This window comes from Pundamilia nyererei, unplaced genomic scaffold (assembly GCF_000239375.1).
Source record: "Pundamilia nyererei isolate P.nyererei 1_Seehausen unplaced genomic scaffold, PunNye1.0 scaffold00414, whole genome shotgun sequence".
Taxonomy (NCBI): domain Eukaryota; kingdom Metazoa; phylum Chordata; class Actinopteri; order Cichliformes; family Cichlidae; genus Pundamilia; species Pundamilia nyererei.
The window spans coordinates 229,244-242,072 of NW_005187815.1; the positions used below are offsets into that span (position 1 = coordinate 229,244).

At 48.3% G+C, this 12,829-nt stretch overlaps 3 protein-coding genes across 8 annotated transcripts in view; 2 read left to right on the forward strand and 1 right to left on the reverse strand.

Moving 5' to 3' along the window:
- slc23a1 (solute carrier family 23 member 1) overlaps window positions 1-655 on the forward strand; it is a 9,967-nt gene extending 9,312 nt beyond the window's left edge. Inside the window, exon 13 of the mRNA XM_013915972.1 lies at window positions 88-655. Within this exon, the coding sequence (XP_013771426.1) occupies window positions 88-333 (246 nt within the window). The 3' untranslated portion in view covers window positions 334-655. The remainder of the gene's footprint in view (window positions 1-87) is intronic.
- Window positions 656-838: 183 nt separating this feature from the next.
- LOC102196804 (uncharacterized) lies at window positions 839-8,209 on the reverse strand. 2 transcript variants are annotated; one of them, XM_005753235.1, is made up of 5 exons: window positions 7,882-8,209; window positions 4,905-5,289; window positions 4,718-4,813; window positions 4,436-4,643; window positions 839-2,954 (listed from the first exon to the last, which is right to left on the reverse strand). In XM_005753235.1, the coding sequence occupies exons 2-5, from the start codon at window positions 5,277-5,279 to the stop codon at window positions 1,582-1,584; spliced, it is 2,052 nt and encodes a 683-aa protein (XP_005753292.1). In that variant the 5' UTR covers window positions 5,280-5,289; window positions 7,882-8,209; the 3' UTR covers window positions 839-1,581. The 2 variants fall into 2 exon arrangements, with proteins under 2 accessions (XP_005753292.1, XP_005753291.1); XM_005753234.1 differs by lacking the exon at window positions 7,882-8,209 and adding an exon at window positions 5,983-6,724.
- Window positions 6,921-12,829, forward strand: part of mat2b (methionine adenosyltransferase 2 non-catalytic beta subunit methionine) — an 11,076-nt gene continuing 5,167 nt past the window's right edge. Inside the window, exons 1-3 of one of the 5 annotated variants that reach the window (XM_005753229.2) lie at window positions 6,921-7,094; window positions 8,217-8,406; window positions 9,603-9,797. In XM_005753229.2, the coding sequence (XP_005753286.1) occupies window positions 8,272-8,406; window positions 9,603-9,797 (330 nt within the window). In that variant the 5' untranslated portion in view covers window positions 6,921-7,094; window positions 8,217-8,271. The other 4 variants (XM_005753230.2, XM_005753233.1, XM_005753232.2 and 1 more) reach the window with 4 other exon arrangements.

A 12,829-nucleotide genomic window follows, 5' to 3' on the forward strand; every position in this document is an offset into this window, starting at 1 on the left:
CACACACACACACACACACACACACACACACACACACACACACACACACACACACACATACTCACTCACACACACAGTGGTTCTCAGTCCTGCTTTCTTCCTCTGTTGTCAGGCACCAGAGAGGAGCGAGGGCTGGTTAAGTGGAACTCCTCCTCTTCCTCCTCCTCTTACTCCACCTACGACCTTCCCTTTGTCATGCCCGTGCTCAGACGCACTCGCTGGCTCCGGCGGTTCCCCATCAGCCCCACCTTCACAGGTTTCAGGGCATCTGATGACCCACCCCCTCTGGAACAGGAGGAAGGTGACGACGAATTGCCAAGCACCAAGTTGTGAAGATGATGTCATCAATCTCACCTGACAGCTGTTGGGACCAGTTAGATTTCAAACCAATCAGTGTTTCCATTAATCAATATGACAAGAAGTTTGTGACATCACCTCCTGTTCCCATAACTAAAGCCCCTCCCACAGCGTGGTCTTCCAGTCCTTGAGTTTAATTTCCTCCTTATGAGCTCAACCTGACACTTTGCAGATGTTCCAGATGTGTAATGACTTGCAGTCAGCTAATTGATTGGATGGAGCGAAAGGAAGCTGCCATCCACACATACCTTCAAAATAAAAGCAGTTCTTCTGTGAGACTGAATCTCTACCCATTCAGTCTTTCAAAATAAAAGCTAAATAAAAGCGTTCTGAGAATTGATAAAACCTCATCAGAGAAAGCTTCTCTCACACACACACACACACACACACACACACACACACAGCTAATCACCTGTCCCTCAGTGTGATGTCATAGCTTCATACACAAATGATGGCCAACAAACTAAAAGGAAATGGAACTGTTGATTTTATTACAGTTTATTACAGTTTAAGCTGCACTTCACCTTTTTTACCATGGCAACAATATTGATGGCCGACTGCAACGCTTTTCAGATACATCAGATCACAAAAAAAGTTAATTAGATACACATATGTTCAAAATAAAGTCCACCTGAGGAGGTCACGTGACTTCAACAGGTTTCCGATTGCAGTATCTTTAGTTACATGACTTTAATCATGACTCCATATCTTTAGTGTACACTTTCACTCGTGGTGTCACTCGTGTTTAGAGGGTCAAAGATGGAGGGCTGGGTTAAAATCTGATTCAGAACATCACAGGTGAGCTTCAGGTGAGCTTCAGCATTGGCTGTCCCATAAAAAATTGTGCCATTGCATAAAAACAATCTGAGAGAGTGCAGTGAGAAAATCACATATGCTTTAAAAACGTGTTGATCAATATTAAATCAATACAGGTCAGTATTAATCAGTATGAATTAATCGATATTAAGTTTGTGTTTTTAACATAAGCAGTCGGACTGACTGGTTCCCAGTACAAGTCCCAGTTTGTCTCCAGTATTGGTGTGTTTTGTTTTCTTTGAGTGAATTTAATGTTTTTTTCTTTTTCCAATGTTTTGATCAATAATCAATAAATGTTTTTGCTGATCGCGTGTTTGTGATGAAAAGTACAAAACTCAAACATGTGATGTCACAGAGTGCAAACAATAATATATCAATAATAATCAATATCAAAGCAGTGATCGATGATCAGTGACGACCAGGCAAAGTGTGCGTGATGTCATCGCTGCGCTGTTGGTTTGACGCCATCACAGTGACAGGAAGGCCACAAAATGAGGACACGCCCACTGCTCGCTGGAATGGCATCACCGAGAGCAACATGGGGTTAGTGGCGCCCACCTGGATCACAGTGGGGGCGGGGTTAGCACAGGTCACTGGGAACATGGCAGCATTGGAGGCTGAGCCAGCTGGAGGTAAGAACACCTGGAAGAATTGTCCGGTTTCTGGATCCAGGAGCATTTTCCTCTGATGCTGCAGGGACGTGTCAGCATAGAAGAACCGCCCACTTTTAGGGTCTAACATCAGTTGACAGGGGGCGGGAACTCTGAAGAAGGGTCCAGGTGCTGCAGCAGAGCCCAACACATCGACAAGGTAGTCCACAGATACCTGTGCAGGTAAGAGACTGGGAACGCTGCACAGAATCGGCTGTGGATGCAGGCGCTGCTGCTGAAGCTCTTGTTGGTTCTGGCTCGGAAGCGTTGCTGTCCCGCTCTGACCCTCTCGCTCTCGTTGTGTTTTGGTCGGGTCCACTTGTTCAGAAAAGTTTCCAGTTTGCCGGTTCGGGAACTCCTCGGACCTAAAGGGCAGGTGGATGCTTGCACCAGGTGTGGACTGCTGGGTCTGGATGTAGCTCAAAGGGGTGTGGACATAGCCAGCCTTCCCCAGGTGAGGGTGCAGGCTGCTGGGGAAGGGGATCTGCAGGAGGTGCTGGGAGGAGCCAGGGGCAGACGGAGAGGACACACCCAGGATGGAGCTCTGTTCCTGAGCACCGAGCAGTGGCCAGGTGCCCTGGTGGGAAGGTGGAGTCACAACTCTCGCTGATGGGTTGGGCTTCAAAGTGGGTGGGTCTAAGTGGTCTAAACCTTGGCTGATAATTGGCTCACTTCCTCGTCTCTGCTGTGCCATCGGCTGTCTGGATGATTTACTTTGCTTCTTGTCTTGTGATTGGCTGAAAGACACAGCAACCTTGGAGAAGTGACCTTTGACCCCCACAGCCTGCTGGTAAGTAGGCGTAGGGCTATCCTCTTGGCCAACTGCTTTGCAGCTTGTTGACTTGTTGTCCTGTGACGCGGCTGATGTGGTGAATGAGTGGCCGTATGAGTGTTTAACTAAACTCCTCACGTCTCTCACCACGTGAACCGGAGCTCTGACCCCGCCTCCTCCTGTCTGATGACCCAGAGGCAGGACAGGTGATACCTCCGCGTTCTTCTTCAGGTTTTTCTGTTCCACCTGCATCTTTTTCGACAGCACGTTCTTAATGAGGCAGGATGCCATCTTTGTTTTGGTTTCATCCAGAGAGAACGACTTCTGAAGACGCTGAGAGTTTCCTCCAATCAGGAGCCCTGAAACCATCAGAAACGTCATCAAACTCAGATTCTTCGTCTTTCATCATCAATAGAACAAAAACAAAGACGTGTATTAATAATAATAATACTCAGTAGTAGAGTTGCACCTCTTCGACAGACATGTTGAGGCAACATTTGAAGCTTTGGTTTTCATGGCTTGCGGCGCACATTAACTGTTTTCTTCATGCAACCAATAGAAATGCAGAACGTCAGGGAGCGGGCATGTATACCCATGAAGACCCCGACAATGATGCAGTACAGGCAGAACACAAACTTTGAGCTGCATCCTCAGTGAAGCACGTGTCGCGTCTATTGTGAATCAGGGATCTCAATCATGCAAAAATCCTTGTAAATCATATCCTACCATCATTTAACTCAAGGCCATGACTTCATGTCTGTACTTGAAAACGAGACTGTAGTTTCAATGAGAATTTTACCTGCATAAATAAAGGACTGATGCGAAAGGAAAGCTCTCGTTAGACACAGTCAGACACTCTGGAAACACCACATTTAGTTGTAGTGTGGAAGTCGTGAAGTCTGACGGGCTGTGATCCAATATCATGCTGTGCTACCCGGTGATTGAAGTTTTATCCACTGAAAATCAGAATATTAAATTATTTTCTTAGAGGTTTTCTTCTGAGGTTAGGGTTAGGTTGGAGGACCAACGGGTTCGAGCTAAGTTCTAGTTTCTGAGATTTTCTGCAGTTTGCAGGGAACCATGTAGCAGTGAGTGAGACTGTTATTTGACACTCAGGCCTCTCTGCTATGGCAACCCACGGCACAGCAATCACACCAGCGTGGTATCAGCTTGAGTCTATTCAGATGTGTGTAATCAGTGCACAGCTCAGCAAAGAAAGCGCCCCCCTGCCCCCCCTCGTATTTCATGTGCGAACTACAACCCCAGTTCCAAAAAAGTTGGGATGGAGCAACAAAGGCTGGAAGAGTAAGGCGTACTAAACAGAGACAGTCAGAGATTTCAGAGCTCATCAGGTCAGACATGGTCGGGTACAAAGAGAAGACATCTCCACTCTGCTGGAGTCTACACAGCTGAGTGTTTATTTTTTGTTCTTTTGTGTATAAAATGTGTGTTAATGAGATTTGTAAGTTGTTGCATTTCACACAGCGTCCCAACATTTCAGCATCGGGGCTGTTTTTGCTTTCTGCGTTCGCCAACTGAAGCCAGCGTGCCGTTAGCTAATGACACAAATCAGCTGAGTGGGAGTGTTTACTTCCTGTCACTTCCTGATTAAATACATGCCTCCCTCTGTTCAGGGATCTGATTGGTGGATACAAACTAGTTTCTCTTCATCATGGAAAGGATCCTGTGATCATCCCTCTCTGCTTTTGTCCAAATTGATATCCTGAACCAGTGAATATGATCAATAACAGTTTATTTTTTCAGTGCTCCCCAGGGTGGAGGGTGGGCGGTCCTTACTGACAGAAACAGGGAGCTTGTTGACAGGTAGACGTGCTGTTACCTTGGCCAGCCCCTGCAATCAGGCCCTTGTAGACCCCGTAGCTCTCAGCATCACTGCTAGTATTTGAGGTGGCGTGAAAGGAGGTGGGCATACTGTGTTGCCGTAGTAACAGTTCAGGCCGTGATCGAGTAGTGGGACACAGCAGCTCATTAGCTGACGTATTATTGTTAATTCCTCTGCCCTCAGCAGGAACATCCTTCAGTATCACCTGGACAGGTAGACCAACAGGTGAGCAAACAGTTAAACTGGCAGAAGACATACCTGTAGTTTATCAGTGTTTACCTGTTCAGCGCCATCCTCGCCGTCCTTCTTCTTCTTCTTCAGGTGAATCTGCCGTTTAGGCACCATCTTTAGCCCCTCCGCATCCTGACCTTTCACCTGGACGACAGGAAACAAACGCTGCTGGTAAAGATGAAACTAGGCCCCACACGTACGTTCATCTAACCAGCTGATGATGATGACCGCTCACCTGTGTCTCTATGGTGATGTCAACACACTCAAAGCCACTCTCTGGATCAGACGTTTCATCGTCTGATTGGATGAGGACAGAGGGAGAGAAGTGGAGTGAAAGATCTTCCTCCGACCAGTCGCTGACACTCCCTTCGTCTTCCTCTTCCTCATCTACCTCGGAGCGATGGGTGGAGCAGAAGTCCAGGTAATCTGGCTCGCTCTCACCTGTGCAGGTGAACTCAGAGCTCTTGTCTGCAGGAACTGGAGAACAGCGTGGAAGGATTTGTGCCTCAGCAGTTTGATGAGGCAGCACGTCGACTTCAGGGCAGCGGTGAGCGCTGAGGAAGATGCCCCGCCCTCTTTCTCTTTTTGCTGTGTCCTCGTGGCCGCTCATGATTGTGTCTCTGGAGGACGCACAAACAAACATGGAGACATTAATGAAGCAGTTTGAATGAAATGCTGATTTCCCACTGAGTCCACAGTGCTCCATGATTTAATCCCACTCAGTTCTACTGATCCACGATCACCATCCAGGGAAAACCCTCAATCTTAAATCCATGAAGCGGACCCGGCTGCTCGGGTCATTATTAAACTAAAGCCGTCCTGCCCTGTGATAGTTCCTCCAGAGCTGGGGTTCAGAGGTGATTCAGACAATCAGGCAGACGTACAGAGGCCGGCCGAACACGTGATACCTGCCGTCTGAGGAAGGCTGGGACAGGTACGCAGTGCTTCCCTTTATCAGCTCGCTGTCACACTGCGGCGATTCGATTAACGTAAAGGAGGCATCAAGAACCTTACTGAAACTGGCAGATCTGAGTAATAACTGCAGGTAAAATGGAAACGTGGCTTTAAAATGTAACCTGTGATGCTGTATGCTGATCATCATTTATCTGATTTGCAGAGAGAAGCAGAGTGAAGCTCTGCACTGACGATGCGCGCGTTTACCTGAATGATGAAGCTGAAACATCAATGATTTAAATTTTACAGCTGAAAGCTGTTTTACACTTACAGCTGGAACAAGTGCCAAATATTTAGAAGAAGAAATCAGGTTCAGTCATGAATAATAACCCAATAAGTGAGTGTTAGCATGTCCTTACCTGAAATCAGCTTAGCGTTAAACTACCGACAGGACCGGGACCAGAATCAGGATCATGTCCTGCTGTCAAACATTCAAGGTCAAACTTAGTTCGGACTTCTCCGGGAGAGCCTAGTCCTGGTTCTGGTCCTGGTCCTGGCTCGGGTTAAAGCCGAAGGGTGTGTTCCTGGTCCAGGAGGAGTGTTCAGGCTCTCAGTTTAAATCCAAATAAATGAAATTTTCAAAGTTTTCAGACTCAGAAATGTGGCTGAGAGAAAGTTTTGGAGCAGCGGGTGAGTTTGATGTGAACACCAGCTCAGTGTGGGGCGACCCACAGCACCTGTGGGAGTGTTGCTGACAGGCTGCAGGGAGAGCGAGAGATAAACAGAGAGAGCGGGGCGGTGTCGGGCTGCAGGTTTCTATTTCAGGAGGTGAGTGACAGACGAGGCTGCAGCTCTGTGCACCGGCTCTGACCCGGGGGGTCACACAACAACCCACACAGCAGAGTGAACCTGTGCATGTGAAGACTGTTCTCCAAAGGCTTTTGTGCAGTTCATGAATCCTTTGATGGTGTGTTACACTGTGCAGACTCTGGTCTCCACTGTGATCCTACAGTTTAGAACAGGCTGATGAAAGCAGTGGCACTTCCCCTAATTAGAATTATTTTACTGAAATATGTTTATGCTAATCAGGTTAAAAGGACCTATATCCGTGCAGATTTAGATGATTAATGAGATTTTTACTCGTCGTTCTGTCAGTAGGAACGACGTGACTGCAGGCCGGGGATCGGTCTGCCCCCGCCGGCCATGAAAGCAGTCAAACATGAATCTGTTCACTTAGAAATAAACTGGTTTAATTAACAATTCAAGAGCTCTCGTCAGAGCCTGACCCCGAGTCTGATTTCGGTCACACTCCGCACCGCGTGGCGGTGGTAGAGCCACAAATCGACGTTTGTGTGAGCCGCTCACAAAGAAGAAGAAGCAGCGGAGCAGCACCGGGCTGTGACTCCGGGGAGTTTCCTGATCCTTGTGTGGGTTTCGTTGGTCCGTGGTTCGGTCCGTGCTGGTCCGGTCCGTGCTGGTCCGGTCTGTCCTGGTCTGTCCGATGCCCGGTTCTGGGTCCGCGTGCTCGCAGGTGAGCTCTGCAATGAGTCTTTCTCGCTCAGCTGTGATGCTGACGCCGTTAGAGCCGCTCCCGGGACGGTTCCGACCCGTTGGCGAGGATCAGGACTCTGACTTGGGTCACCGAAGCTAAAGAAAAGCCTGTTAGCCTGTATGCTAACCGCTAGTGGCAGCGCGACAGCTGCTTTACGGCAAACAGCTGATCAGTCCGGAAGTGACCGAGACAGAAAGTGCGCATCAGAAAATCCGCGAGGCTCCGAGTGATAGGTACCTGATCAATAACTGATCCAGTGCACATATTCAATCAGAGATGAGCTGCGCAGGCGCAGAACTAAGGATTCTGTTCAGTCCGGGGCGCGTGCAGCTTGTTCAGGTAAAGCTCACCTGTCAGCAGCTAAATGCTAACTGCTAACGGCTCCCAGAATTCAAATACTACTTAAATACTGCAGTAAAACTTTATTTATAAAATAAACATACTGATTAAAGGAACTGATCTGGGTCTGCGCGTGCAGGGGGAGGGGTCTGCACAGGTGTGTGACTCTGGTATACTGGCAGAGGTATGTTTATACCCGACTGTAGTACTCCCTATAGTACTGTAATACTCACTGTACTACGGTATGAAGTACTAACTGCAGTACTCTCCTAACTGTAGTGCAGTCTGTAGTACTGATGTTCCCAAACGAGGGGATAAAAGTGTAAAACTAAGTCTGTAATCACGAGTGATGTCATGAGTGATGTCACAAGTGCTGACCTGTGCCACACCCTGCAGTTTGAGTCCAGACACACAACCATGTTCTTACCAAAGATGTTCTCTTATTATTAAAATGTAACAAGTCCATCTCAGCGGTTTCATTTGGTAGCTCTTGCTTGGCGTGCTTGTTGCTGGTCTCGTGTTGGCCTCAGGTAACGTGGAAGTGTTACCGTGCCAACTGTATGTGCGTGATAACAGCAGTAGACAGTCACTGCTCCCCAGACCTCACGTGTACGACTGTCAGACGCAGGCTCATCTACCTCCTGTGTGTTCACCGTATGCAGGATGGCTAACCCTTACCCTTACATTCCACCGGATGCTAATGCTAATTCAGCCCTTGGACACTTGGTAGCGTGGTGTTCCTCTGCCCTCTTCTCTTTACAGCACGGCTCAGCCAACCTGAGCAGCAGCAGCAGGCAGGTGTGCTAAGGTGTCCAACATGTCCCCGATCAGAAGACTCAGAGCTGCTGAGGGTGACGACACACTGGCAGAAGAGCCAAACCTCTTCACCTGTTTTGAGGCTACACCACCAGTGGCGGCTACACCCCCCGACTGGCCACAGCAGCCTCACCCTGTCAGTAGGGCTGGGCGACATGAGGAAATCTAATATGACCATGTTTTGGAGCGACATCAGAGACGTGATCTGTATCGCCACACGTTCTAACGTTGGTCCATCTCTGTGTTTGTTCTACTTTGATACAGGAAGTCAGAAAGAATTTAAATGTTTGAACCATCAGCTGCACAGTTTCAGCTTGGGAGGGGGGTCAGTGATGCATTCACAGAGTGTGGGAGAGAAAAACTCTCAATTGCATGCAGACAGATTATTGTTGCCATGGTAACCCATACTCTATGGTTACGATAAAGCCACGTTAACCATGTACGTGGAAAACCCGCGATACATCGAGTATATTCGATACATCACCCCGCCCTAGTCTGTAGTACTGTCTGTATTACTGACTCTGGTACAACTTGTAGCAGTGTAGTATTGTGTGTAGTACTAAGTACAATACTGTCTTTCTATAGTACTAACTATAGTCCTCTGTAATACTAACTGAACTGGACATGTGTGTACTTAATAAACTGGCAAATTACAGCAGGATTTTCCTATCCTCGGTCAGAAGGCACAGGTGACTTATATGATAAAAGAGAGGGTCCACAGCAATGAGAATTAGGGTTCCTTTAATCCAAAACATCTCCAGAAGTGAATTCGTGTGAGTATATGTATGTGTGTGGTTCTGTAAAATAACAGAAATTACAATTAGCAAACAATTAAAGTCAACCAAGCTGGTCTAAATAATACAGGAAGGGTTGAACAGAAATGACTAAACACCACCCCCTGGTGGACACAAATGGGCTGCTGCACAGGGATAGACTCCATCTTTACTTTGGGCAGCTCAGTTCACAAGGGTAGCGCCATTTTGGTCAAATCAGTGTGAATATACAGTGTCTCGTGGCTACACAAACCGCTGGAAAACTCTACAAAGCATCACCCAATGTACATAGCTAAGTATATGATAAGTTACAACCATAGAACAAACAAATACAAGGCACTTACTCATCATTCACGCACACGCACGACACATGTTCAGTACAACAGCCCAGCTCCACCAGCGCTATCACGGTGAACCAGCGCAAACTCAAACAAAGGATGGGAGGAATGTACCATCTTAGCAGTGGTTAGAAGGGGTCCGTGGAACAGTCTATATACACAAATCACAGGGGTTTTATACACTAACTGTAATACTGATGTGTGTACTCTTATGTACTCAGGAGGAGTTGCTGGTGGGGGCGCCACGCGTCCTGGTTACTGGGGCGACAGGCCTCCTGGGGCGAGCGGTGTGCCGAGAGTTTCACAGCGCCGGATGGACCGTCACTGGGACGGGATACAGGAGAGCCAGGCTCCGCCTTCTGCGCTGTGACCTCACAGACGAGGATGCCGTCAGAGGACTGCTGCACGAATACAAGGTACTGCATGCAAGCTGTGTATTCGTACAGAGTACTTCAACAACAGTACTCCGACTCCATGTGGTTCGTTGACCTTATTAGTGACCTCACAAGAGCCTCTAGGTCAGAGTCCACCTAGGAGACTTTCCTGAGCATTAACCCCGCCCCCACAGATCAGCAAATGGATCGAGTCACCTGTCGAATGTGACACGGTGACAGAGGGGGGTCCCTCATCACCTGTGTGTTTGACCTTCACGGTCACCATGGAAACCAGCTCCACATGCGAGCTCACCAAGTATCAGAGCTCATCACTCTGAGAGCTCACCTGGTGGAGTCGGGGAGAACAAGCACCTGGCTGCTGCTGCTGGGGGGACGGCGAGGTGGGGCCACACCCCTTCTCAGGTGCTTGGGCAAACAGATACAGGAGTGGATCCATCCATGTTGTTCTGCTGGGCCGGGTTGCGGGGGCAGCAGCAGAGAAGCCCACACCTCCGTCCCCTCCACCACCTCCTCCAGCATGTCCTGGGTCTGCCCCGGGGCCTCCTCTGAGTGGGACATGTTGGAACTCCTCAGCCGGCTCCCCGCCAGGATGGCTGAACTCCTCACCCTGTCTCTAAGGGTGCGTTCACACTGAACGCGATAGACGCGACCGGGGCTTCAGGTTTACGTGTAAAGAGGAGCGCGATGAAGCGCGACTGGGGGTCCCGCGAAACTTCAGAAGCAGATTTGCGTCATGAAAGCGCTTTTCTGCCTGATTCGCGCAACCAAGCAGTGCGACTGACGCGTTGGAAGCGTGAGGTAAAATGTGCGCTGCAGTTTGTGTGTTGCATGTTGTGCATTCGCGCTAATTGTGTCTCCCACTCAAGTTGGAAAAATCTGAACTCCAGCGTCAAGTCGCTGTAGTGACTGATGTGTAAAGCGTCCTTTTCGCCACTGCTCTGCTCTCTTCAAACGCTCGACAGCTGCCGTCTTGCAAACATACCGTCTGGCACTACTTCCTCCCACATTTCCGCTTCACACGCGTCAAAATTGAATATTTTAAAGCGCGACCAGTTTGCTTTGGACGCGCTTCGAGGTGCGAATGTGCATGCGACCAGCTAGGGGCGTGTGGTGCTTTTTGGTCACGCCTATCCTTCTGAAGGATGATGGTGTTTCTGGTATAGCACAACTTTATCCTTCCGGCAGCTCCCGGGGAGCCCTATGGGACATTCATATAGAGATCCTCCAGCTTAAAACTGCATCACCCTCCCAGGACCTGAAGCTCGGTAAAGCACCCCACCGACATTGAAACCATCTGTTCTCTGATTGGTCACAAATGTAACAATCCAGTCGGCTGAAAGAAAACACACTGGGTCAGAAGTCGTACTGGTCAGTTGCAACGCACGCAGCCAGGAAGCTGAGCGCAGAGTTTCACCGTAGTTTTGTGCTTTGTATCTGTTAGAAGACCTTAACAAAAACTATTTGTAACCTCTGTAAATGTTTTTAAAAACACACAGATTCTCATCTGTAGATGCACAAGCGTAACATTTTCAGATATTTTGGTTTACAAGATACAAATCTCAGTTCACAGCGACTCATTTGATTTACAGAATATGTCTGAGCCCAGTTTGAGCCCATAAGGAAGCTCATTTCTGCCACTTGTATCTGCAATCGCGTTCTTTCGGTCCCCGCCCACACCTCGTCACCATAGCTGAGGGTAGGGACGTAGATTGAGCGGTTTCACACTCTCTCTTAACCACGACGGTCCGGGACAGTGCTCGCATCACTGCAGCGGCAATCCGTCTGGCGATCTCCCCTCGCTTGTGATCAACGCCTCAACATACTTAAACCCCTCCACCTAGTAGCTCGTCCCTGACCCGGAGTGGGCGCTCAGAGTGGGCGCTCAGAGTGGGCGCTCAGAGTGGGCGCTCAGAGTGGGCGCTCAGAGTGGGTCCGTGGCCTCAGACTTGGAGGTGCTGACTCTCGTTCACACTGTGCTGTGAAACTGTGAGTTGGAGCCAGCAGAACCACATCGACTGTGAGAAGCAGAGACTTTAGTCCTGACACCACGCAGCTACACCCAGAAATCCGTCCATAAAATTATGCAGAGAATCGGTGACAGAGGGCAGTGACGTGTCCTAGGGCTGTTCGATGTAACGATATACATCGGATGACGATATAAAAACGTCCATCGTTTCATTTTACGCTATCGTTTGTTTCGTGGTATCGCAAAATAAACTGTTTACAGCAATATTTTTCATGGTTCTGGTGTCACTGTGTAGTGGCTGTATTCATTTCTTAAAGTTCTCTCTTTCTCTTATATGTAATATCACCACACTACAGACGGACAAGTGCCTGTTTTTATGCATTGTCGTTAGCAACAGCGACGGTAACACCATCGCGTGTCCGCTTGTTTATGTTCCACATAAACCTTTCACAATAAAGCTCAAGATCCTGTTGAGACTTTTCAAAATAAACTGAATCATGTGAAAGAGCAGATTATTTACGGATGAGAAGTAAAAAAGACGCCAGGTGCTAAAAAATAAAGCTTCGACTCAAACGTTAGAACAGGCTTTTCCCCGCAGCACGCCGTGTAATAAATACTCACAAAGAAAACGGCGCCGTTACAACTTATGTCTAAAATGTATCGTTTCATGCATCGTTAAAACACTCGACTCCAGCTACATGACGCCCAGCAGGAAACACTTCACACAAGTGGAGCTGCCCGAGTTTCACAGAATTTACAGAAAACGTTACATTTTTGTGATTTCTATCGTTACCGGGGCGATAGATGTCTTATATCGGGAGATGAGATTGTGGTCATATCGCACAGCACTAACGTGTCCTTTGGTGTGTGTGGAGACGTTCACACACTGAGTTTAAAACACTCTTCACCTTACACTGGATGATTATCAGCTGGTGGAATAAACTGGAAGTACTTCTGCCTTTGGCTGCAGTAGTTTTACTGCATGTTTGACAAATGACAACATTTAGCTGGACATCCTGGTGAGGTCCAAACTCTCTCTGTGTGGTAGGATATAAACGCTCAGTGTGTCGGGGAGTCCCAGGTCCAG

What these genes read in the sequence shown, in the direction of transcription:
- LOC102196804 (XM_005753235.1), bottom strand. Translation starts at nt 5,279, where the DNA reads ATGAGCGGCCACGAGGACACAGCAAAAAGAGAAAGAGGGCGGGGCATC. An exon ending in ACATCACCATAGAGACACAG is followed by an intron (nt 4,814 to 4,904) that starts GTGAGCGGTCAT and finishes CCTGTCGTCCAG; the next exon opens with GTGAAAGGTCAGGATGCGGA. An exon ending in GATTGCAGGGGCTGGCCAAG is followed by an intron (nt 2,955 to 4,435) that starts GTAACAGCACGT and finishes TGATGGTTTCAG; the next exon opens with GGCTCCTGATTGGAGGAAAC.